This window comes from Choristoneura fumiferana, chromosome 6, assembly GCF_025370935.1.
Source record: "Choristoneura fumiferana chromosome 6, NRCan_CFum_1, whole genome shotgun sequence".
NCBI classification, from domain to species: domain Eukaryota; kingdom Metazoa; phylum Arthropoda; class Insecta; order Lepidoptera; family Tortricidae; genus Choristoneura; species Choristoneura fumiferana.
Window position 1 is genome coordinate 16,418,144 of NC_133477.1, and position 26,781 is coordinate 16,444,924.

General features: G+C 36.6%; 1 protein-coding gene across 1 annotated transcript in view; it reads left to right on the plus strand.

Annotated features, from left to right (window-relative positions):
• Positions 1-26,781, plus strand: part of LOC141429199 (ras-related C3 botulinum toxin substrate 1) — a 36,878-nt gene that overhangs the window by 3,384 nt on the left and 6,713 nt on the right. The window contains exons 2-4 of the mRNA XM_074089464.1: positions 23,715-23,786; positions 24,733-24,913; positions 26,410-26,544. Coding sequence (XP_073945565.1) covers positions 23,715-23,786; positions 24,733-24,913; positions 26,410-26,544 — 388 coding nt within the window. The remainder of the gene's footprint in view (positions 1-23,714; positions 23,787-24,732; positions 24,914-26,409; positions 26,545-26,781) is intronic.

Here is a 26,781-nt window from a genome sequence, read left to right on the forward strand (position 1 = left end):
AAAAAAAGTTACGTTATATTTATACATGCAAGGTTAAATAGAGTATACGGTGAATAAAAATATTTGATACTGCATTATGAGGCGTACACTACTACAGAAACTTCTAACGCCGGTGACGCTATGCAAAAAATACGTTTCGATTTTCGGTGCCATATTGTGCGCGCGACTACATTTTTAATACAAGCTTTTTGCTGACTGTACTTGCATTTTCATCCAAACTACTTTTCCGTACAAAATGTGGAAGAAGTGGGTCAAATTCAACTCGCAAGATTTTACCTGCACATACATTCATAGGTACATACATTGCAACTATTGCAAGGTAAAAGCTTGTAAAAATAATAATAAAAACACCAACCTGCTAAAATTTTGAAATTGAGGCGGAGGATCGGTATTGTTATCACTATCAGACTGCTCACTGGCATGCTCCGGTGCCAAGCGTACTGCACATGTAAAAAATACATACATAGTGAAATGACGTCAGTCGCCATTAGTCAAGTAATAGAAAGAGACTACTAGAGATACTCTTGTAATACTATACGTTACGTATACTTACTTATGCGACCTTTAATGAACAATGGGATATTATAGTGCTATGACCTGTATAAGTGGAAATAACAGAAGTGCGCTGTGTACATCGATCAAGATAATAAACTGAAATCATCTTTAATAGCCGTGTCAATATAGGTACGAGTAGGTACTAGTCTCAGGCAGTTGCAGTCAAGAGCGAAAATAAAACTACAAGTGAAAAACGTAAGTAGCTGTGAAAATAAGTTTTGGTGGTAAAAAAAAATAATGTTCAAGCTTTTTTTTTGCTGACTGTACTTTTTTGTCGACTTTACTAGCATTGTTACCTATTAAACTACATCATACGAAATTTCAAGTCGATGCCATTAACCGTTGAAGAATTCCGTCCTGCGGAGACGATCCTGGCGGACTACCAGGATGTCAGCTACCAGATTATTGTATTGTCACGCAATTCACAGTATAGACCAAATTTCAAGTCAATTCGACACTGAAACTGAGTCAAATTCAACTCGCAGGATTTGAGCCTCACATACATACATACGAGTACATAGGTACATACATTGCAAGTTAAATAAAAGATTGTAAACTAGTAAAAATAATAATAAAAACACTAACCTGCTTAAATTTAGAGGTTGAGGTGGAGGATCGGTATTGTTATCACTATCAGACTGCTCACTGGCATGCTCTCCGGTGCCAAGCGTACTGCACATGTGAAAAATACATACATGGTGAAATGACGTCAGTCGCCATTAGTCAAAGTAATAACAGAGACTACCAGAGGTAATACTTCGTTCGTAATACCTTACTTACCGCCCTAATACACAATGTGCTATTACAGTGCTATGACCTGTATAAGTGAAATAACAAGTTTGTGTGGTGTACCTACGTCGTACAAAAATAATAAATAAAGGTACGAGTACGAAAATTCATTTTTAATACAAGCTTTTTTGCTGACTGTACTTTTTTGTCGACTTTACTAGCATGTTACCCCAAACTACATTTATTTTGTACCTATACCAAAAACAAGTCGATAACATTGTAACAGTTGAAGAGTTCCGTCCTTCGGAGACGATTCTGGCCGGACTACCAGGATGTCAGCTACCAGATTATTGTATTGTCACGCAATTTACATAATTATGCAAAATTTCAAGTCAATCCGACTGCTAGAAGTTGGTCGAATGCAAGATTTGATTACAGACAAATATCGGGACAGGTGAAACTAAATAAAAGCTTGTAATAGAGGACAAGGAAGAAAAATCTTACGCTACTGTCCTAGTTATAACTTACCTATTAGGATTAATGTTTTCTTTTTTATGACGAGCCGGTCCTTTTTTTTTCCTACGAGCCGATAACCATAATCTTGTCTTCGATGATCTTTTCACTTCTGGAACAAGAACATTAATATTTTTTATGGGAGCGCCATAGTTCGCATAGGTACTCTTTTTCTCTTTTCTAGTAAAACCATAATTATTTTTTGTCCAAATCATCGTTTGTCAGTATGCGAGCCGATATATGGACCCATTTTTTATAAGTACTTGGTAATATTGACTAAAATGCATCTAGGTAGGTACTTACCCTGTTTATCCATTTTTGTAACATAAAAATGCAAAGTCCATATAAGAAAGCCAAGGTCGTCGAACAGTATGTGCACACACCCACCAGTATCACCAAGAAATATCAAATCCGTTATCAGTCCAAGTCGTAAGTAGTTAGATCGCGTTTATGATACGAAGAATTCACCAAAATAATATTACGTAACTCTCGCGCACAGCTGACGAGTCACTACTAACGAGCGACGCACGCACACGCAGGGCCAGCGTAACCAAGGACAAAGGGCGGCGCGTACCGCCCTCCCCGTACCGTTCCCCCGCGCTAGAGTGATTCGCTGCAGATTCGCATAAAAAATGTATAGTTTTTTTACTGATTTTCGTAGTTTCGTTCTCATTTGAAAACAAAAATCATTTCGGAAAAATGCTTTTTCTTATGAAACTACATAGTTTAGTCGATGCCGGAAATAGGTTTTGACTTCAATCTGAACTATATTTTGGCCGTAGTATTTAACCGAACTGCACAGGGTTTTTGGCTCTTAAAATGCAAAACTTGTACTCGTTCTATTTTCTTTGTAATACCATTTCAAGAGTCATAAACTAATTTCAGGCCTAGATATGCCTTATCTCATTGTATTTACAAAAAATCATGATGATGCTACTTGTTATTTTAAAATAAGGCGTAACTACGATTTGTATGGAGAATCAAGCTTGCTGCGGACTCTTAATCCAATGGGCCAAAGTGACCCTTCAGGGCCAAAGTATCCCGACCTTACGGTACTTTGCTGCAGTCGTCTTTTCATTCTTATTTATCTAATCTGTCTTGACTTGACTCAACAGCACCAAGGTCCAAGGTACCAAGTCTGGGCATTGGTTTCCTTAATTTATCGTAACAATGTAAACTACATATGTTCATATCATAACGGAAACGGGACCTTTTCCAACTGAAGAATAGGAATGTTTCACCCTATTCTACGTATACACAATCCACGTCAATTGCAGACTGGTATGATAATTTTGTGTGGTTCAACATTGAATGCTCGCTCAGAGGAGTAAGGTTGCTTGTTAGAGGTTGAAGTAGGTAGGTTGGTAGCTACATCTAAGGGCTGCCATTCACTTACAACAGCCGTGTTGAGCAATCAAAATGCCGGACCATTGAAATGTAGTTTGCACCACGTTTGTGAGTCGGGTCGGGTGCCTATTCAATAGCACCCCTGCTCGCCGTTTCGGTAAAATTTTCAGCTTTCGATACAACTAAATTTACATCTGTGGAATTTTAGTTCAGTTTGATAAACACTAACGCAGGAAATCTATTGAAAAATCTATTTTTTACCGTTTAATAACCAAACGATTCATTCGCTTTTTAAAATAAACTTTGGTGTGTTTGTATTTCATCGTTGTGTTTAATAGCATCGCATGACCTTTCAATCTCTTAGCCCTGATCTAAATGGCAGAAATGCAAGGACTGGGTTCCCTGAAAACAATAAAATAATTGATTCGGCGCACGACCTCGACAAACGGTGCCTAGGCTAGGCCCGCTAGTAAACACTATAAAAGCTATTTTTGGATACGATACGGGTTTGTTTCTTTCAAGGTTGAATATGGTATGTTTCGGATTCCCTAAATCTCGTAACTAACCGCATAGCGATAACAAATCGAATTGCTGTTGTAAAGTGTTAGGTACTTATGCCATCTCGGTTCTGAATCCTAAGTTCCTAATAATTCTTGTTTCTGTTCCATTGAAGTTATAAAGCGATAAAAATAAAAATTAAACAAAATGTTCGATAATAAAGCGTTTCTTTACATAGGTATTTTAATGTAAACTGTTCTCAACTTAGATAATTATTCAACAGCATCGAGACTAGTGTCATACTGCCTGTTTAGAAATACTGAGATATCAGAAATGAATAAGTATACTCTTTTGCGCTTTAACCAAATATACTTAGATTTAATTCCGAGTAGAGTAATATTAATATTATACATATAAGGTATGCGTACAGTCGAGTCTATACACTTGTGAGCAAAATTTTGTTCAAAAATATCTGAACACGACTATTGTTAACGGCCTAGAAGCGTGCTCAGATATTTTTGATCATAATTTTGCTCACAAGTTTATGAACTCGACTGTACTAATGCGTAGCATAGGTAACTATATCGTCCAATTTTCCTCATTTAAGTTCCTAAGGTCGTTGAGCCGACGAGTTTTCGCTTTTTAACATTCAATCAAACTGTAGGAAAGAGAAAGTGTCGAGATTTCGTTTCAAATGTCACATCCTTGTTTGCTTTGAGTGCGTGCTCTGCATCAACTAAACTAACTTCTACTTAATAGCAGGGATGTTTTGAAAACGAAATGTTTAATATCAACCGTCGACTGCCAAAAAAAACCTCTTCAATTTCGAGGAAAACACTTTTTTTTTTTTCATTCACTAAGTAAATTCTTTTATTTGTATCACTGCCACGACTGGTACTAAACTAGATTAAGAAATCAGCTTCCAATGCCAAGATCAATCCTGCAAGAAGCCATCTTGTCGCTGCAATCGAGCGACGAGCGACTGCATGTGGGGGCACCTATAACATTAAGGGGAGACCAGATGAGTTCCACTTGTAGAGACAGGAACTGTGTATAGGTAGCCTTAAACCCAGTTTAGACTTGCAAGTAAAATAGCGCAAGTTGTACATTACGAGTTTGAAGTTGTCAATCGAGCGCTACAATCTAAAGTAACTTGCACGATATTTCTTGCAGCACTAAACTTGGCTTTATGCTAGTTTAATTGCACACCTTATGTCAGAGCGATTTCAGAGATTGTTGAAAAATGCCAGCTGTTTGCATATTTCTGGCTTCAGACAACCTAACATCAAGATGTTCTTGGGGTTGAAGGATCCTAACCCCTCTAAAAACCCAAGCCAAATAGCAGTGTTTACTGTAAGATATATCGCCCATTGTCTGGGTTTTCACATTGTTGCTTGTGTCTGTTTGTGACCAAGTTGCAAACTGTAACTGTTCTATGTGGGTTACCCTTTCATAACCGTCAATAAGCAGAAAACTCGTTATTTTATCTTTTTACTGCCTTCGGTACAAAGTGAACACTAATCCCAGTAACAATAAAGTATTCCAGGCATCTCTCTTGCATATGCAATATCCTGTAGCACATGTGTTCTCGGATGCCATAATCATTTCAAGGTATTTCGAGATATTATTGCTTTCCCATTCGCTCTAGTTTCACAAGTTCTCCCACTGACGTTTTCACTAAAACAAAAATTTTGAATAATTTATTCACGATCACGTCACTCAGGAACGTAAAATGTTGAAGAGTAGAAGCGGGTCTTGGCTATCACTAAAGTAAAGTACTGAAACAGTTACGTTGGACTGAGTTAAAATATTCTTTTATGTCCATTGGACTTGCGGTATGAGTACGATTACGCCGCTGTATGCTGATTTGCAGTGACAAAGTATCGCCCGCATACGAAACCGGCTTTATGACATAATAGTATTAGTCAACGAGTAGACAACGGAATAAATTGAGTAATCCTAAGCGGTTCTTTTGTAGTTTGTAATTCCATTAAGGCTTGTTGAGTCTGAAGATTGGATTTTTTTATAAGTAAAGGAGATTGACAAGGTTTGGACCTAATGCTGCCCAGGCAGTGGCGGGCTAAGCATACCTCTAAGAATTCCTTGCGTTACTTTCTATTACAAAATATATATTATATTTTCAAAATTGTCGATAACTACTGAAAACTAATGGTAATTTTAAACATTTTACTTATCTATCATTGTAATACAAACTAGACTAGTGTGTATCAGGAATGTAAATGTTTAGATAGTTCAATGGGGGAATTTCAATATTTAAGACAACAATTGACGTTGTTTTGCTTACATTTAGTTAAATACCTAATAGTGTTTAGCCTAATGAAATGAGCATAATGCAATGTGTATTTAGTCTGAGCTCCCATAAAAAAGAGGTCAATCTCCATAGTCCTGTTTTAGATGCATATTCTGAATAATTACATTTACTTAGTATGAGTAAGGAAAGGAAACATGACCAAGAAACTTTCTATGTCGCCTAACTTTTCAAATCGATCACGTACTAGTTGGGAGTCCGACCTTTTATAATGTGACATGGATGGGTTTCGTCGTCGCGACTTATATGTATCCCTGGTCAAAATTATTTGCAGGCATCCTTGCAATTTTAATAAAGGATGCTGGCACAGCTTCATTGCAATGCAACGTCTAGTGGAAATGAATTATTCTCTTAAGTGGAGCAGGCAAGGCGCCAGCATTATCGCGGAATACCGTTAGCTTTCAGAATATTCAATTAGTTAATAGTCCTTTATCTAATCTATCTATTATCCAATTAAAGGAACATAGTGCGGGCACTCAATTAACGATTCTGTTGAGTGGCATTCACTGACTTTGTAATAGAATTTATTTATATCCTCGGTTTGGATATGGCGGTATGGAGTTTTTGTAAATGGTTTCTTGGAATTCGAACTCTTTAGCCATATGTGACATCTAATTATACCAAGAATTTGCCTTATATGACGCCTCGCAAGCTTGTCTTACTTACTCATGCTGACTTCCTTTGCAAAGTAACGGGGCGATTTAGTCCTAATTATAATTATCATTTCATAAAGGTATCGCAGCTATTTGAAAATCCGTTTAATTTTACAAGTACATAATAAATAATATAATTTATTCAATCAATTTTAGGTATAAAATAACTAAAATACAATTTGAAAATTGATTTTAGCCATTTGTTCGCTTATCTTCCGTGTTTTTTTACATAAAACTGACCGTGATTGACCCCTAGCTCTGCTGATGTAAAGTGCAGATGAGGCCAAAGGTGTTCACTGGTTCAATAACGTAACAGCCTATTCACTAGCCTTGAAGAGCCCTAGATTGTATTTATTCGAAATTTACCTACAGACGATGGGAGATTGGGAGCGAATCCCATTCTTTAGCAGTTTATATTACGAAAACTTACGTAAATCATATTTGATTGAGTAAATTTTCAATGTTTGGCCAGTAGGGAATTTCGATTACAGCCCTAATCAATTCTAATTGGTTCATCAACGAAAACTTTCGTTATAAATAGTTCAAAGTGAAACGGACTTCATGGATATATAATTAGTAGGTAGTCTTTGATAGCGACCATGAAAGCAAAAGGATCAAGTGTACCATCAAATTTAATTCCACTTTTATTTGTATTAAACGGTCCCGTTTCCGTTAAAGGCTTCCTTCGTTCTATTAATTGGTCTATTATTGTAAACATTGTTTCAAGTTCGTACTCAAAGGATTTCCGGATAATAATCTCGTATAGATATAGCTAGATCTGTATCTTAATGATGTTTTTGCAAGGGAAGCTGGTGCAAATTATAAAATAAAACTTCTAAAGCCTGCGCTTAAAGTAGCAAAGCAACTGCTTTTTGCTTTGTGACAGTTTTCACAAAACTCGTTGGAACTGCCACGCTTATAATAAAAGTGCGCGCTTCCGTTTGAAATTTCATATTTTCATCCTGTCAGTCTGGTGCAACTTTTAAATTGGCGCTTTTCGTTCCTCGGTCGGAGTGTGGTGGCCGGTTCCTGTTTCATCTCGTTTGCAGCCCTTTTTAGGCCATTCAACTTATGCTGTAATTCGAGACCAGTCCGAAGGACCTTGCGAGCCCGTGTGGGACGTCGTGACCGAATGAAATTGTGTGAACGAAAATGAAAACGGACGGCTCGTGGTAAAATGACTGGTTGTTATTATTATTATTTTTTTAATTCAATGCGTTTTTAATTAGGACATGAGTTTTGAAATGCAAATTGGGGTTTTTGTTGTTAAAAGTAATTGAATGGTTATTCGTGTCAACTCAACATATTACATAGTTAGTATTCATAACGTTGCTGCTGTTAATGATTTTATATCATCGATAAGGAATATTTATATACTTACTTACACATAAAAGCACCCAATGTCAATTAATTATTTTTATCCAATTAGCATGGATAAAAAATTGTTGTAGAATTTTTTACTTCTATTTTAAACATATCACAGCCTTTTCGTAAATATTGTACTGCAAAATTTAACTTCGAGACGCAAATTATTAACAAACTTTTCCCATTTTACAAAAGTTAACATCTTTGGCGATACCAAAATACCTCATCACAGTTAATTTATCTTCAATTGTTTTAAATTAGTAAGTATTTAATTTAGGACGTATTATTAAGTGATACAGTTGTTAACGAAGACAGACGTTTATATGGTGTTTTGTACCATCAATTCACGATTGACGTCACGTCGTTATATTTTGATACAAAATAAAACTAGGAAAAACAACAGATTTACATAAAATATTCCATACTGTCAATCATTGTTTAGTTCTAACTAAATGTTCCAAGTCTTTTCCACCAGCAAACGATAACTTTAGAAATAGACGTTCACAATATTTGTTTGTTTATACGTAGCTGTAACATATTGCTAGAAATCGATTCCTCTTTACTTCAAAATTTGTCTCAAACTGTCATGCTGGTTCATCGTTTTAGAAATGTTTATTCATGTTCAATCGTGCCTCATAACATAATGCACCACAAATGGCCGAGTATGCTGAGACCGGCAGCGCTGCAGCGATTACTCTTTAAGTACATGGCGGAGACGTGGGAAACAACTGCGCATCGGATGTGAAGCATGTTACAACTGACAAGCACGGATTTCAAGAGAAATAAATTATTGTACCAATCATAATCCGGTAGAACGCGGTTTTCTTTTTTCATATAAACCAGCCAGTACTACTTCAGTCGACAGTAGTCCGTAGTTATCATTCATAATAGATCAGATTTTGATTGTTGCTGGCTGGTTATAGGATGCCTTTAAGATAGAAAGTCTATAGATTTTTTGAATATGGAACGCCAGAGCCAGAGTCCGCAGCAAAAGAGTTGTCTCGCACGTGCTAAATGACGCGCAACCTTGTTCTCCCTCGTCCTATGGGAACCGGTCGGGCCGGTGCGAACCAGAATATTGTATGGAAGTACGATTACCAATGTCTAGCCGATCCAGACCTCTTCGTCCTCAACCTAAGTTCTCGCCGATAGGTCACCAGTTCGCAAGACGGTAAACAACGAATGCAGCGCATCGTGCTGAAAATTGCTGTTCTTTATTTAAATACGATTTAAAAATAAACTCGCGATGCCGTCGTCACTATGATAGATTTGCAGAATTCGCTGTAAATGGACGCTGAATGCGGCCTGTTCTTACATAATTTCGTGGCAAACGTCTGCTATGTTGTAAAAAAGAATACTTCGTGATAATTTTGATGGTAGAGGTAGAGTAATAGTTAAAATCAACAACTGGCTGACTTGGCAACGTTTTGGTATAGAAACCAACGAGGGTTCCATTTGGAAGAAGCGGAGGATTTAGGTCAATAAAAATCAGTTAGTTTTCTTTTCATGTCACACGAAATCGTTTGCTTAATCAGTTTCAAAATGCATTATGATACGATATGCCATATTGGATTTTAAAATATCATGCAATTTCTAACTACAAATTATGATCGGCATTTCTTTGTTATTACTGGTTCCTTATTAGTTTCCAACATGAGAGACGGAGACACGTAAATCAGTTCGTTTATACTGCTTTCTAAATTTACTTAACTTAATGATTGCACCCATTATTTAAATCACGCTGTGTCATTTTATTATATTTACAGTTGGCCGATATACTCGTTTCATTTGATCATGATCACATCAAGCAGTCTCTCCAGTGCTTCCTTGTTCCTTTCCTTTTATCTTTTGAAATATTTATTGATTTTAACCCAAACTTTGCGTTTGTTTTACATACATAACCATGACAGCTTTGATAAACGAGACCAGTTCAGTTCACGTTTAAAAAACAGTTTCACAGCTTACTGTTCGCAACTTCACCTATTGTCTCTCGTGCCTGGAACCCGTGCGGCCAAGAGTAATTGCTGTTCTGCCCCCATTCCCGGTGCTGTGATCCCGCTCGCTGGTCCGACTGACCTATTTGCCGCATGCAAATGCAGTTTTCCAGATAGCCCGACTGCAGAAACCGTCGTTTTGGAGCCAGCTAGCCACGTCAAGATACTTTTTTTGTAGGTTGAATGCGATCCTGGTTTTTCGCCGAAAATATTTTCCCAAATGATTCATTTCCCAACTGTTGAAACATGTGGACGAACTACTTTTTCCTGGTCAGGAAACCAGATCGAATGGACGATATGGCAACGCAACTTAAATTTTAACAATGTCTTAGATAAAAGCACTTGTTTTCTGTCAGAAAAGAAGGAAATATTGAACTGACCCATTACAGCTGATCTCTGATAAGTATTTGTTTCTATAATAGATTGTTTTTTTCTTTTTATTTTCAACAGAAATGTGTACCAGAACTACACTGACTTAAAGAAAAGAAAGGTCAGGGAAGTAGTTTGTGACAGGCTAGTGGTTTGACCTATGGCCTCTAGTAGAGGATTGAGCCCGGGCTCGCACCTCTGATTTTTTCAGAATTTATGTGCGAAATACATTTGAAATTTACCATGAACTTTTCGGAAAAGGAAATGGTGAACTTTTTACTAGAACTAGTTAGTATTTAAAATTAAGGAGAGGCAAATTGTTTCAACAAAAAAAACGGTTTTGCGGTTTTGTTACTTTCCACGCGATTTCTTAGAGGATTCACAAATTAAACACGTTGTATGTCAACGTAACTAAATAAACCTCCGTTACAACACCACGAAAATTTTACGGAGGCGGGGAGCTACGATTTTTTGCAGATGTAAGTGAAGTTCTGTTACAACCCTAATAATAAGCTCCTAAGTGAAGTGACTCATAATTGACGATAGATTATTTGATCGATGTTTTGTTCCGTAATAACTGTATGTATTATGTTATGACGCTAAAACCCAACATTACGAGTAACTTACATCAACTTTGACCTAGGTATACGAAAGAAAAGTAAAACGAAAACTCACCGGAGTTAGGTATTTTTCTAAAAAGAAGATTAATAATTCATCACGGTTTTCAATACCACTTATTGCGACTTAGATTCTCGCTATTAGTAATATACTCTATTTATAATTCTATTTACTTCATAATAAATCAAAAGCGAAAAATTTAGCCTCGAAACATTTCAAGAAATCTAATTTGAAACTGAGTCACGTTGCGTTGGCGAAACAGCCGGATTGGAAATTCCCTAAGTTCCTTCAGAAAAGAAAATTGAGTTAGCATAGCAACGGAATTACTCAATTAATTTTATGAAGGAATCTTTGGCTTTAACAGAATTTAAGTCTGTTAAAGAATGAATAACATTTTCTGAAACATTAGAGCTTCCGTTTAATATGCTAGCAAATTAAGGCCTCGTTCAGCTTGCCTACTGACCTGCGTTTATGCAAACATCAGAGAGTGCTAACAAGTGGTCAAATAACGAGTTCACTGTGTTGGTTGACCACGGCCCTGCCTACTGAACAAATAACACAGTCGAGTTGCTTCGTTACCTGCCGAAGTTAGATAAAATTCCCGTGAAAGGTAAATGTATGTGGGGTTCCTAAACTTCGCTTTTGCTTTCCCCATTTCGTGCGACCTGATTTTCTGCTAGGGTAACCAAGATATTTACACTAAGCTTTAAGAATAAAGCTGTTTTATACTTGTAAGACTTTTCCGTCTAGATTTCAGTATCTTGTCGTCTTTATAATACAATTTTACTTCATCTTTTTCAATGTTCCTTTCTGAATATAGCTGCTGCTTTTGGAAGTCGAAAAAGCGTGCACTTATTTCCTCACTACTATTGTTACTTCTTACAATAAGATTCTATTCATCATCATCAGATCAGTCGTAGGATGTCCACTGTTGGACATAGGCCTCCCCCAAAATACCTCCAGTTGCTTCGGTTGGAAGCGGCTTTCATCCACTGAACCCGCGGCTTTAACCAGATTCTGGTAGACGTCCTACGCTATTGTCTTCAGTGGATGGTAGTAAGGATATTATTTCTAAGAGATAACTCTCCTGCCTGTTATTGTATTCATTAGCCGTATCCAAAAATACAGTAAAACTATTTTTAGCCTTATCCTGTACACGTCGGATCCACCTCATTATCCTGGTTTTCCTCGTTACCTCACTCCTAGCTAGCGCACACATATATCTTTGTTGTTCTCAAACGTTTGTCAGCATCATAGAGTCCGTTTTTCACTGTCCCACACACGGTACCGTTTGGCCATTTCCCGCCTCCGCAAAATTAGCGCTCCCTTGAGAGCTACGTGCTTTTGTTTCAACCCTATAAAGAGACGCGTACCTACTTGGGTTCTCTTTAGTGGCAAATTAAAAATAATTGAACTTCCTTTTAGGCTATTTAGTGCAGTCGGTACACTTAAAAACAATAGAATATGTATTTATTTGCTACGTCAGCTTCTCAACTTTGCTGAATCCTACTGAAACCTTAGTCATTGAACTTTAAATTGTGCTGCAATGTAAAAATGCAACATAATCGTTTTACAAATTAAGACTAGGATTGACGCGATTTCCATGAACACAATTACTTAATTTCTTGAAAATTTGACTCTTTTTAGCTCAACTAGACGGAAAAGAATTAAAAGCGTAAAATCGGACGGAAAATGGAAATACCAAGTTTAATCACCAAGCCGAGACAAAGGTAATCGAATATTCCGTTTGGTAACACTATTGTTCTTTGTTTCGACAGTCGATAAGAAACAAAAGGCGAACTAAAAATGATTTCACGAATGCCGATTAGCTTCGTGACATAACTGCCATTCACCTATCTAACTTATATAAAGTCCGCCGTGTTCGTTACTGATTGATCGAATGTAAAACAATCCTATAGGTCAGCTGGTCAATGCTTATGCGTCGCACCTGTTTGCCATCTAGACTTCGTTGGGACATATTGAGTTTTTATAATGTTCTCATATTCCATTACATTATTTGCCAGCTGCTGCATAGCATATCCGGACCGCCCGGTCGATACAAAATCGGCCTACTTTACATACACCTGTTGTATGCATAGACGACATTATGCTAGTTTTCCGTGCAAACTTCTATTTGATAGGAAACTTATACACAGTCCAAATAGAGCTAATGCAGAAATTCAATCTACAAAGTGCTTTGAATGAGCTACGAGTCAGTGCGAATATAATTCATGTTGCTTTCCATATTTTATTGGACATAGACTGAAAAATTTTAGACCTCACGTTTGGAACTATTGTGTTATTTATTATTTTGTAATAAATATTTGGGTTTCCTAATCGACTATACAGGGTGGCCCATTTATATCGGTCAGTATGGGAAAGTCTGAAACTATACGACATACGAAAATTTCTTCTTAGGAACCATGACATCGATTTTAATAACAAGAAAAACTGCATTCATGCATTTAAAAAAAAAACCTGTACTCAGCTCGGGAATCGAACCCGGTTGTTTTGAAAAAAAAAAAAAAACTTCGAACACCTACTAAAATAAATGAAAGTATGTAAAAACAGTGCATTTTATTCATTTTAGACATAAATTTTTCATGGACACATTTACTTCTTAAGACGTACACAATCGATATCTAAAATAGTGTTTTTTTTTTTCAAAACAACCGGGTTCGATTCCCGAGCTGAGAGCAGGTTTTTTTTTTAAATGCATGAATGCAGTTTTTCTTGTTATTAAAATCGATGTCATGGTTCCTAAGAAGAAATTTTCGTATGTCGTATAGTTTCAGACTTTCCCATATTGAACGATATAAATGGGCCACCCTGTATATTACAGCATATATTACATTTATTTAGCATTTGCACTCAACCAATTTACTGAACACTTGCTCTATTAGATTCGTCGCTGCGGCCCTGTAGAAAGCAATTTAGATCCAAATAGATTTAACTCGAGTTCATACACACAACTCTTACAGCTATGTAGCTGGGGGCTTCGCCGAGTAGATAGGGTCTCATTAACATGTAGATATACAATTCTTTCCGCTGGAGGAAATATATGTACCCACTCAACGTCTTCTATTGATAGATTAATGATAATCCAGTATGTTAGTTAACTGTATTGACTAAAACTTGAATTTTAGATTTTTTTTTGTACAATATTTTTTCTTGTGCTAATGACATGAGCTCGCAATGCGACAGCGATAAGCTGAATATAAATGCAATTGATTGTTAATAATACCTATTTGACATTTGTTTATATTTAAAACTTCGACCTTTTTCTGTCTGATGCATAAATCTGATGACTATTAATTATTGTTACGAGTCACTTAAAGAAAACGAAATATGTCTCTTTCCTTGTAAAATTCTTGATCAAATTCTAAAGTAAACCCTATTTTCTGGCGTTCATTCGGTTCGCTTGACATACATTATTTTAACCCGTGGACGTGGACTTAAGTTCATGGGAATCTATGACGCATGCGTAGTTGCGTACATTACTCACGCGCTGGAATGGCATTATAAGATTTTACCTACTAACAAAACCAGTAACCAAGGCCATTGCCTCCTTGGCTTTTATTAGTATTTTCAGTAGAGGAAGGGTTCAAAGTAAAATGGCCACATGGTTAGATTAAATCTCCGATGCGACCAACTCTACAAGACATTTGTAGCCATTTGCTTAACCTTGTTCTAAGGTTGACACGTTTATTTCTACGGCTCTAGTTTAGTTGGTTTTAGTCGTACAACTAGTTTATTACCGAAATAATGCGACGCTGGTGACACATTAGCCACTCTTTATTTGTTTGTAGTTCGTTAAGGAAGTAATGTAAATTCTCAGCACATGGTGAGAACAGTTTTTGTTTACTATTTTTTGCTGTTTTTTTCTGTGTCAGATTGACAAATTATAGTGGTGGAGTGATAATATTAGTTGGTTCATCTTCTTTATCAGATCGAATGTCTTAAATCAGAGCTTCAACAAAAATAATGACTGAAATGAAAGATGACGACGATGGAAGAAAATACAGGCATCGTATTAATTTAATTCTATGTTTATATCTTACACAACTTCACATGTTTGTTTGGGTAACAAAGACCGCATTGTTCTTGATATTCATAAACCAAATGTTGGAAACCAGACGCTGTGTGATAATGATAAACGAGACAGATTAAACAAATGTCCATCAAGAGTCATTGACCCCTTGGAGTCGGGTTCAGCTTTGCTTGAAATCGTAGCTACGTTTCACGTGCATTTTTGGCACGTTTCATGAACCATGCCATGCCAAATCTGTTCTTTATGGATGTCATTTTTGCAGATACAGCGGAACATGCCATCGGGAGCAATCGAAATTGACAGATTTGCCGATACCGATCCCATATTATTTCGTCTTATGTTTTAATATAATATGTTATGTTATATGTTTGGCTAAACTTTTAGTAGGCTAAAACGCTTTGCCTAAAACACTATCTGAAGCTGATACACACTCTCTCTCTCTCTCTCTCTGATCTGTGATGATACACTTTATACATATGTTACGTTGGTTGGCTTGACTTTAGTGGTTTTGTAATTTTTTTTTGTAGTTTCCATTCCATAACCAATCTCATAATAACGAAACTTTAATAATCCTGAAATATTTTCAGATTTCGTGCGAAGTCCATTGAATTAAATAAATATATACCTATTATCTTCAAGGTATTCACGGAATTCAATATGCCAAATGGATTACAAAGTTCTGACAGCCATATAAAAGAAATCTCTTTAAGAATTCTCATATATTCATCAACATTAGGAGTACCTGTTGCTAGGGTTGCTCCATCTATTCGTAAAAAACATTCCACTTATATTATAGTTTCAAGTCTGTTTGTTACATCTTCACGTCTAAACTAAAATTGGATATACAGCTACAAACACAGGATACTTTTAATCTCGGAAAATTGCAGTTCCCACGGTATAGCGTTAAACGAATTCTACACGGACGGAGTCACGGGCAACAGCTAGTTCAACAATGAAGTTCATGTAGTAATACGCCATTGTGAACTACTCTATGATGTTTACTAAACCTTTTGTTGTTGAGTTCATTCGTAGTGTGAATCACTTAAAGTTGGTGAGTTGGTGACGTGTTACCGCGCCGTACCTGGTAGTAGTATTTCGTGTCAAAGTAATATTTAACACACAGGATTATCTTCCACTAATGCTACTAAATAACTGCCAGTCTACCAATTGCATTCAAAATTTTACTTTCAATCAGACCGTAGCCAGTTAGCAACCCTAATCACACCGCAGACATGCGCTGACAGTCCTGAATTGCGATGCTATCTGACATGTTTAGATCCGCTACCAAGATTTACTTTGTTTGCTAACCGAATCGGTATAAATCGGAAATAATCCGGTGTACCTCAAGGGCAGTGTTTAGGGCGTACGCTATTCTGTTCGAACATTAACTTCAATAGTGTATTTGAACGGCTAATACAGGACTTGCGTAACTAATGGAGATTAGTTGATTTATTTTTGAATGATTTTAAAATGAGGATTAGGAATGGTATGTTCTTAATAAACCGAAATACAAGCGTGACTAATCTATAGTTAATAATTCTTACTAGTATATTTTTTTTGTAAACATAGTCTGTTTCGTGCAGTTTTGTGGTTCGTTGTCGTCTTCACAACATTTGTGGATTATTTTGCTGCTATTTTGAATTCTGCATTTTATTTACATTGTCTTTATGCTCAACCGGTATCTTTCCCAAACATTGAAAGTATATTGGCCCATTAAATTATATTTAACCATGGTAACTAAGCAAGTCAAGACAACACAGCGTTGCTTTTCTTGCGATTGCTACAGAGTGGCGGAACTGTTTGAGTCGTTATTTTATTTATATCGCCACAACTCTCCCGCGTTGAGATTTTGCGGCGTTTATGTTTAAAGGCGTAACAGGTTACAAGTTTACACTGATGTGCTTTGATATTGGATTATTTAATGCTCTGAAAAAGTCTTGATTTAATACTTTTTTTGACATTATATAGGTACAGTGAAAATACCATTCTAAAGTCATCGAATTCGAAACACCAGAAGCAAATTATAGCTCTGATTAATTTTATTGAATGGCCATAATTTAAAATAAGCAGTTTCCTAGATGTTCTCGATTTTATATTTGGAGTGGTATTTAAATTTTGTTATATACATACGTATTTTAAAAATCGCACCCTGAACGCACTAGAATCCACAGCAGCGTTACTAATTCTTTCTTATCATTAATTTTCTCCACGACTACATTTCTGTGCCGCGCCATGTATCATCATAATAATCTTAAATCGGAGATATTTACGACTCATTTGCTTCTCACTAATCTAACTGATCGATTAGAGTCCTATCTTCGTTTCCCTTCAAACTGTAATATAATTCCGCAGTTTTCTTTTGTTTTCCTCATACATAACCGTACAGTTGGAGTTACCCCAGCTTATGGCTGAATCTGAATCCCTCGCTTTGAACGAATTCAGTTTTCGTTGGTGGAATAAGAAGCGATTCATAAATAACGTGAGCGCCATAATTTATTGCATATCTTGACAAAATTACAAGACTTCTGTGCGCATTTCGAATAATTAATTTGATCTAAAATTACTTACGACTGTTCGTATACGATAAACATGTTTTAAGATATGTAATTGATCGATTCAGGCGTCACTTTGCGGAGGGGTACATATTAATGAACTTCGTGTATTTCTTGTTTTTACCCGACTGCGAAGAAGGAGGGTTATGTGTTTTTGAAAGTCAAACTCGCAACGATAATGGTGTGCACTAAGAATACACAATAAAATAAGTACTTAAAGTTTTTTGTTGTATTTTCTTGTGCTGTGTTGCGGAATCCTTAATCCGCTTTATTTTCTTTTATGTTAGAAAATAGTTCCGCTTCTTGCATACAGACTGGAAATAGGAACTTTACCTCAATGTTCATGACCGCTTGCTTCAATCATACTGATCAATCGAGACCCTCAATCATCGTGATTCACGCCCGGCCCGAGGCCATGATTCTCCATGCTTCATTGATGGTGCAACTGATTGGTTCCGTACACGGGTAGTCGACGAGAACAAGACTAGCAACAGCTAGTTACAATCTAGCCAGCTTTTCTGATGGCTTTGGAATTACAGAACATTGGGAGGGAAATCATGCATCGTACATAAGGCAAATAAAACCAACAATTTTTCTAAAAAACTAGCTGTAGCCAGGTTGTCAAGAATTATAATTTTTATAATTCACACGAAAAGTGTTGAATTCACATTAGATTCAAATTATTTTAATATGTTAATTGCTTGATATAAATAGAACTTGTTCAAATCTAGTCATGCTATGCTCTCGAAATTAAAAATCCTAAGCTTCCATTTGTTTGTTGTTATAGTCCCAACTATTAAGTTCTTCTCGTGTTATAAATACGCCTCGTTCTAAATAGACGGGTTGAAAGCAAGAACCTACTAGTCTTGGTATTAAAACTTCATTGTTTCCTTCCAATCGATACCAGCTGTCGCTACACCAATATTGACTAGTGCAAAACCATAACGTTGCTAGAGGCTTACCATGCTACGATAACATAGGTAGAAAGTAGAAACTTGGAAAGGATACAAGTTTTGTCTACTCAGTAGACTACTGTAGAAAAGCGATATCAAGATATATTTTTTTTGGTTTTGTCTGTCCTTACACGTGCAGTTTGGGGACGAACTGCACCAGAAAGATAACCAATACAACAACAGTACCAGGACGCTATTAGGACTGACACGCTTCTGCGTAGTAACGACATGGATGTTCATGGAATCAATGAGGATAGTGTATATCGATTTTTATCTGAATTAAATTAATTTAAAAAATATGCGCGCTACTAGTGTGCTTACCTTCAGGTCATTGCTCCACCTGACCCTACTGCGTTTGCGCACAAATTGCTACTTGCCCTGGCCCACATTCACATTGCTCAGACCTGTACTTGCGCTGTCTACAAACAGTCGATGATCCTTCGTTCTAGAGATTGCTCCTAGGGTTGACACTAACCAGGCTGCATACAGACACACGTTTTGCGTACAGACGAGATATTAATATTCTTCATTGCAGCTGTTATTTTAACTGTTTTATACCTAATTATAATTTATTTAAGAATACAAACTTCATTATACATGATATACTAAACTAAGTTAAAATTATAACTAAAAGTAAAATAAAAGTAACTAATAACTAAACTATAACCTAGAAAAAATTGGTAAATGGCCCCCAGCAACTGTTTTATTGACTTCCAACAATTAAAATAAACTGGTTGTTTTACATGGGCATAAAAATAACCGTAGAGCACTTTATTCGAGCCCAGTGTTTTATTACTAACACTAATTTATTCAAAAACTGTTACTTCTTCGTTTTAACTGTGCACTCGTTTATTAAAATCTCAGCGCGCGTGAGGTGCTAAAAGGCTAAAACACAGCGCACAGTCGATGAGTGATAATAAAGTTCACTATTAAACAGCAATTTTGCATAGAAGCAAATAGAAGTATATCTCATTAAGACGCTTTGACCAATAATTAGATTTACCCAAATGATTCAAGATCCTGTATAAATAATTAAAATTAAGGAAAACGAAGACAATTTAGGCCAAAGCAAAATTACACCTATTAGTGCTCAGTAATAGCAACCATCACAGGATCTTTCCCATTTACATTGTTATTTAAGACTCCTGAATCAGGAGAGGTATAAATAAATACCACACGATCAACAAAAAGCAGCACACGTGAACTTTTTGAATATCTACACACTCCATTTATTCTTGAAATCATCGCGATCGATCCACAGATCCCATTTGAATATTTACGTCAATAGGCAATAAAATAGCAATAACACATTAACGCCAACCGTCATAAAGATTCGCTCCAAATATCTTTTTACGGCAAATAGTTTTAAGGCGCCGATAACGAGTGGCAACCCTGATGTGACAGGATGCGTCGGAGCCGGCAGTACGAGCGTAGAATATTACGATACGAGTACTACACACTCCGCTTGGCCCTTCGACCGCGGAAATTATGCGTACACGCCTATATGGTGTGGTATAGTTAGCCCTCAAACTTATGGTTCGTTTTGAACATTGAATCATAGTCTTATTCAAGATGTATTTCTGTCAAACGGTACCATCCTATTATAGATACCGTTTGAGGTAACGGTATTAACAGATGCTGAATGCGATATTATTAAACAGAACACTACACTACTTATTACTACTACTTTAACTACTACTACTACTACAACTAAAATGAAAAATTCAACTAAATTCAAATGTTTTGCTCTATTTGTCGATTCTTGTTTTTTTGATTTCTCTTCTCTACCACTCAAAGGTAGTCAACCCTAAGGGACAGAGGTCCCTGCAGGGTTAAGTCCGCCTTTGTACTTAACACTTTTTTATATAATCTTTTTGTTTTTCCTTTTTGTACAATAAAGAGTATAAAGAAAGAAACAAATAAACAAACTACTACTACTACTTTTACTACTAAGTAATACTTTTACTTGTAAAAATCTGTTAAAATCAGTTCAACTGTTTACGAACGAAGTAGGTATTGGACTTTGAAATGACTATTTCAGCGGTTTCAACTTTTCTAATATAGGAGAGTGCACATCGAGTGCATTCCACTTGACCAATCGATCATGGTAATCAAGTACTTATTTTATAAAGTTGGTTGTGATGTGAACTCGCATTTGGATCAGCACACATATATTTAGAACATTTTTTGATAATAAAATCAAGCTACATAATGAAATGGTAAATCACTGTATCGAGACAATCCTTTCAAGATAAGTCTCGATTTAAGTTACGATTTCTCGGTAAGTACCTACTTGACGATTTCACTGAACAATGATTATAACCGACTCACTTATTTGTATTTATACGGACGGAATTAAACAAATAACACAATGGTAAAAACACTAGACACCGAGGTCCGTGGAAAAAATCGAGCTGATTCCCTCGTGTCCTTCCTTGCATTTAATAACCTTTAAGATTCTATTGTCTTGTAATAGAAAACTTGTATAAATATGTCAGTTTTCAATGTTCAATTCGAGTTATAAATGTTAGCCTCGTTATATTTACTACTAATTTACTTACATTTTACGTTACACGTGCTCCAATGTAACAGCTTTATTGTTATGAGTAATGAGTATTAGATAATTACTATAGTAATTTACACAGACTAAACGTGCCTTCCGTTAGCTCTTGGGTTATCATTATTTGCTATACTTACTTTCTTTCCTGTTGTGTAACTTGTATGCAGTATAATACGGCATACGACAATTTTGTCATTTCTATGCCCGCTTTATTTTCTCAGATGCTTGATTATTATCGATAGGTATCAGTATTTTTTTATTTGTGATTTATTGCAACCCGTGATTTCAACTATAGCATAACAAGCTAGTTACTAAAATAATACACCCACATATTTTGGTAGTATACATGAACTTACGGATTTAATTTTCATACTAACAGAATCGCCTAAAATTTATTCGTGCTGAGAGCGTTTATTCCTGCTGAGCTGGCAACGTTGCATATTTGTTAGTTTTTCTCGATTATTCCATAAAAATTGAATGAAAATTAATAATATTGTCTGATAGAACACTTCTTAATTTATAGTTAATGTGTCTACTAGAATAATTATTCGTTATACTTAGACTTGTATTTTCTTTAAAAACCGGTCACAGACATTAATTCGTTTTTAAGGAATATAAAAGTCTATCACGAATAATTATTGGAGTAGACACATTAACTTAAGAAGTGTTCTATCAGAAAACATTTTTAATTTTCATTCAATTTTTATGGAATAATCGAGAAAAACTAACAAAAATGCAACGTTGCCAGCTCAGCAGGAATAAACGCTCTTAAGCTACATACAAATCTAAGAGTGAAACCTAATGTCAAGTCCTCATAATGTAAAGCCAAGACTGTTTATTAATCATAGAAACTTTACCAGATATTCTGGTAAAGAAATCAATCGACGTGTTTCCACATCTACTCAATTAGATCTCGTCCATTTCCATACAAATATAGAAAACCGCTTCTACGGCTTTTTTTGCGATTCGAGCGGAATTTGTTGCCACTATAGGATATCTTTACTACTATTTCCCATGTATCTGCTAATATTCATTATTGGCTTATTGCATCACCTTTCTTCATCGAAAGAGATGCCACACGAACGAACGGCGAAGTGAAATGTCACCTAATATAATTATGCTGGTGTGATGCCAACCCTACAGTACTTTGTCTTCAATTCTCAGGAACGTTACAAAATAGGTTATTAGGATTCCGTAGCCAAATGGCAAAAAACGGAACCCTTATGGATTCGTCATGTCTGTCTGTCTGTCCGTCCGTATGTCACAGCCACTTTTTTCCGAAACTATAAGAACTATACTGCTGAAACATGGTGTAAGTAGTTTGTAGGACCTTGTGCAAGGTCCGCTCTGATTGCTACCACCATCTTGCTCGCTAATCCTGCCGTGAAGCAGCAGTGCAAGCACTGTTGTGTTTCAGCGTGGAGAGTAAGACAGCCGGTGAAATTACTGGCACTTGAGGTATCCCATCTTAGGCCTCTAGGTTGGCAACGCATCTGAAATACCCCTGGTGTTGCAGATGTTTATGGGCGGTGGTGATCTCTTACCATCAGGAGACCCACTTGCTCGTTTTCCATCCCGTCGAATGAAAAAAAAAATAGATGTATTCTGTGAACCGCATTAAGATTTTCACACAAAAATAGAAAAAAAAAACAATACATTTTGGGGGTTCCCCATACTTAGAACTGAAACTCAAAACTTTTTTTTATCAAACCCATACGTGTGGGGTACCTATCTATGGATAGGTCTTCAAAAATGATAATTGAGGTTGCTGATATCATTTTTTTCTAAACTGAATAGTTTGCGCGAGAGACACTTCCAAAGTGGTAAAATGTGTCCCCCCCCCCTGTAACTTCTAAAATAAAAGAATGATAAAACTTTAAAAAATATATGATGTACATTATCATGCGAACTTCCACCGAAAATTGGTTTGAACGAGATCTAGTAAGTAGGTTTTTTTTAATACGTCAGAAATCGTAAAGTAAAGGAAACTTTTATATTATGTTACTTGCTGCTACGGAACCTTTCATGGGCGAGTCCGACTCGCACTTGGCCGCTTTTTTATATTCTTTTGTCAGGACTTCACTGTACGAAATACCGTTCTCTGATCTCGCCTTCGCGCTTCGTGTAATAAAGTACTTGGTTATAGGCTTAAGGTTTTTTTTTTGTTCTATGGACTTTAATGAAATGTTCTTCACATCCACACGTGTTACATTAACCATTAATTACAACAGCAACAACAAAGGCAATAAAAAGTCGATACAAGGACGAAAATTAAATATCCAAAACTATTAAAAAAAAAAACGATAAACAGTATACGAGTACGTTGTATGCCCAGACAGTTACAATTAAAATTTAACCACAATTAAATTATAAAAATAAAACAATAAATACAGAAAAGACACTTCCTAAACTTTCTAAAATACAAGTGAGTTGGACATTAAAGCCTAAAATTTGACCTCAGTATCTTTAAACCTTTGTGTACCAAGCACCAACCATATCCTTAGGGACGCTGGGGCGTGCCCAAGTGCTTTTTTTCTTTAGGTCAACGACAAGAAACTTAATCTTATTCTGTATAGTTTCCTTGCGAAGTTTGCTCAAGTTTTAATATATTTTATCTTTTGTCCACAGAGCCGTCGGTAAAACATGCCTGCTCATCAGTTACACGACAAATGCCTTCCCTGGAGAGTACATACCCACAGTGTGAGTAAAGTATACTTTAATAAGAAGTTTTTGTTTTGCTGATTGTACTTGTATTGTCATATCTGTACAATTTGGAGTCAATCGCATCACTAGAAGTAGGTGAAATTTGCTTGCAAGATTTGAATACAACTTACTTACCCATACCCGTACCTACATAGGGGCATACGAACGTTACCCAATAAAATCTTTTAGACCTGCAACAATTCCATCTATTTCTTGAACATCCTCGTCTTAAAGTACAGGACGTTGTAAAATATTTTTGCGTTGAACCAGAACTGATTAATGATTGATTAAATGAGTAATAAATCTGAAACTGATAAGTATTGAAAATAATCACACCGCCAAGGTGATGAGATGAGAGAATTGACCCATTGTTTCTCATATTTATTTGTAATTAGCTTTATTAAACGGTTAAACAATGAGTAACGGTAAAGCATGTTCCAAGAAGTTTAAAAAATATCCCAATACGTCCCTCCGCTGGGCACATCATCCTCTCCTCTATGTATACGAATAAGAGGGCTTACCCTGTTATGTAGTTTAACATGCGGATCTAGTTCGGTTCTGATTGGGAACTTCACACACTATTGATTATTGAACTGTTCCGCAGATGTTTGCCGTTTACCTTACGATGTATTCTTTCATCAAGTAGCTCATTGTAAATTGCAAATGTACGTAATTTCCAAAATTAAAGATTAACGAGTCCGGGACCCACGATCTTCTGCTTGTCAATAGAACATATCACAAGGCTGTCACTAATTTGGAATATAAATATTAGACACCTCAATTTAAAATGTCGAAAATTCGATCTTCTTCAAATCGGTTTGATTTATCCTGGATCTGGAAGAAAGGGAAAAAAATACGTCATGTCTACCCCTTTAAGCAACTTTATAGTCTTTTCTAAAGCACTAACGACAAATTATTGAAACATGAACCCTGATAATTCCAGATTCGACAATTATTCAGCCAACGTGATGGTTGACGGGAAGCCTATCAACCTGGGACTGTGGGATACCGCCGGGCAGGAGGATTACGACAGACTGCGACCCCTGTCCTACCCACAGACGGACGTGTTCCTTATATGCTTTTCGCTCGTCAATCCCGCCTCCTTCGAGAACGTTCGCGCTAAGGTAACTTACATTTTAATTTTCTGTTGCCTGTCACAGATGGACTGGACATGTTATTTGTTTCTCTCGCAACCTTGCCTCCTCTAAGAGCTGTTGCGCTTCAAAACATGCCTTAAGTTTAACCTTACTTTAAGTATTAATTTCAAAGTCATGGAATAGTAGGGTGAACCACAGTGATCAATCCATGAGCCTGAGACTAGGCCGTCAACCAGGATGTCTTTTGGATCATCATCCATCATCATATTAGCCGTAGGACGTCCACTGTTGTACGGTCGATTCCCTAACTTATGTATCCACTTTTTCGCGCTAGTTGCATAGAAAAGTCGATACTTTGTTAAGGCACCGACTTTACATATTGTACGGTACTTACGCCTCCCCTTTGTTCGATACCTACAGAATATAATAGACAGACTTCCGTCAAAGCAAAAAATGACAACGGGTAGTCGCTGGGGTTGATTTTTATTAATGACAAGAAAATTCTGTTATTCATTCATAACCCGTATGGGGACTCCTCCGTTAGCTGTTATAAAAGCGTGCTCCACTAAAATTCCTGCGTTCATGTAAATGGCGTATTTTAATGTTATTCGTCTTCCAATAATCGTGTCATAGAATTGACCAAAGTCCTACCTGACATTATACATAACAAATTACTAACGTGTCCTATGAGTGTTGCGGTTAGCATTGATTCTATTTTTTTAGTTATTCAATAAAAGCTATCAGTATTTTATAAGCGCTTAACAAGTATGACTCAATACTCTTTCCTTATTGATGATTGATGATTCACAATCATCTGGAGTGAGTTCGAATAAATACTAATGATTCATATTAAATCAGCTGTTGGCCTAAGAGATCCAAGGGCATTTTTGTTTTTTCACGGTTCAGTTTACTAGCCAACTCTCGATATCAGTAAGTACCATCTTTGTACAATGCTCTAAAATGTTTTGAGTGCCTTATTCGTATGAGATTGAGAATATGACTCGATTGATCCATAACTACTAGGCATTCCTGATGTAAGTCGTTTAAAATAGGTTTTTGTAGGTGAAAAACTTATGTATGTATAGTAGTAACGTATCCGAATATTTAAGTCGACGTACCATACTCGAAAAATGACCTCCCATATCAATACTGTGCACAATGCAACAGGTCATTATTTATTTAAGTTTTTCTACTACTATCTACTGCTGTTTCCATCGAAGATAGAGCCATCTTAGTATACAGAGAGAGTACCACTGCTTCCCGGAGCTGCCAGATGGACTTAACATTGGTTCCTGTACAGCCCAAATACACTCATGGCGTGGTGTGGCCCTCGTAATAGTAGAATGAAGTCTAAATAGCAGGGCACTGAGAAAATCTCGATTGAAACTCTTCACAAAGCAGCACGCATTAGCGTACCTTTTTTTTTTTTTTTGGCAAACGGCTTTAATCGTATCAGGTAAGGGCTGGTACACAGATGAGATGAATATAAAATGATCACTAACGACCTGAACTTCTTATTGCAGTGGTTCCCAGAAGTGAGGCATCACTGTCCGTCGACGCCCATCATCCTGGTCGGGACCAAGCTCGACCTCCGCGAAGACAAGGATACCATTGAGAAACTTAAGGACAAGAAACTCGCGCCCATCACTTACCCACAGGTATTTAAAAATTATGTACTCGTATCATCGCTTAGCAGCGAATAGCGCTTCGTTTGAGCATTTGTGTAGAGAGAGAGAACACTTTTTATTTTCGTGACATTTAATTTGATTATGGCATACATTGACTCGATTCCAAGGTGGGCAGTTGGTATTTTGGGCGGGTGACACTCTCTACCGGCCCGGATAATACCGACCGGATTATTCGTGTACACGCCCATACAAACTCGTGTCAAACTG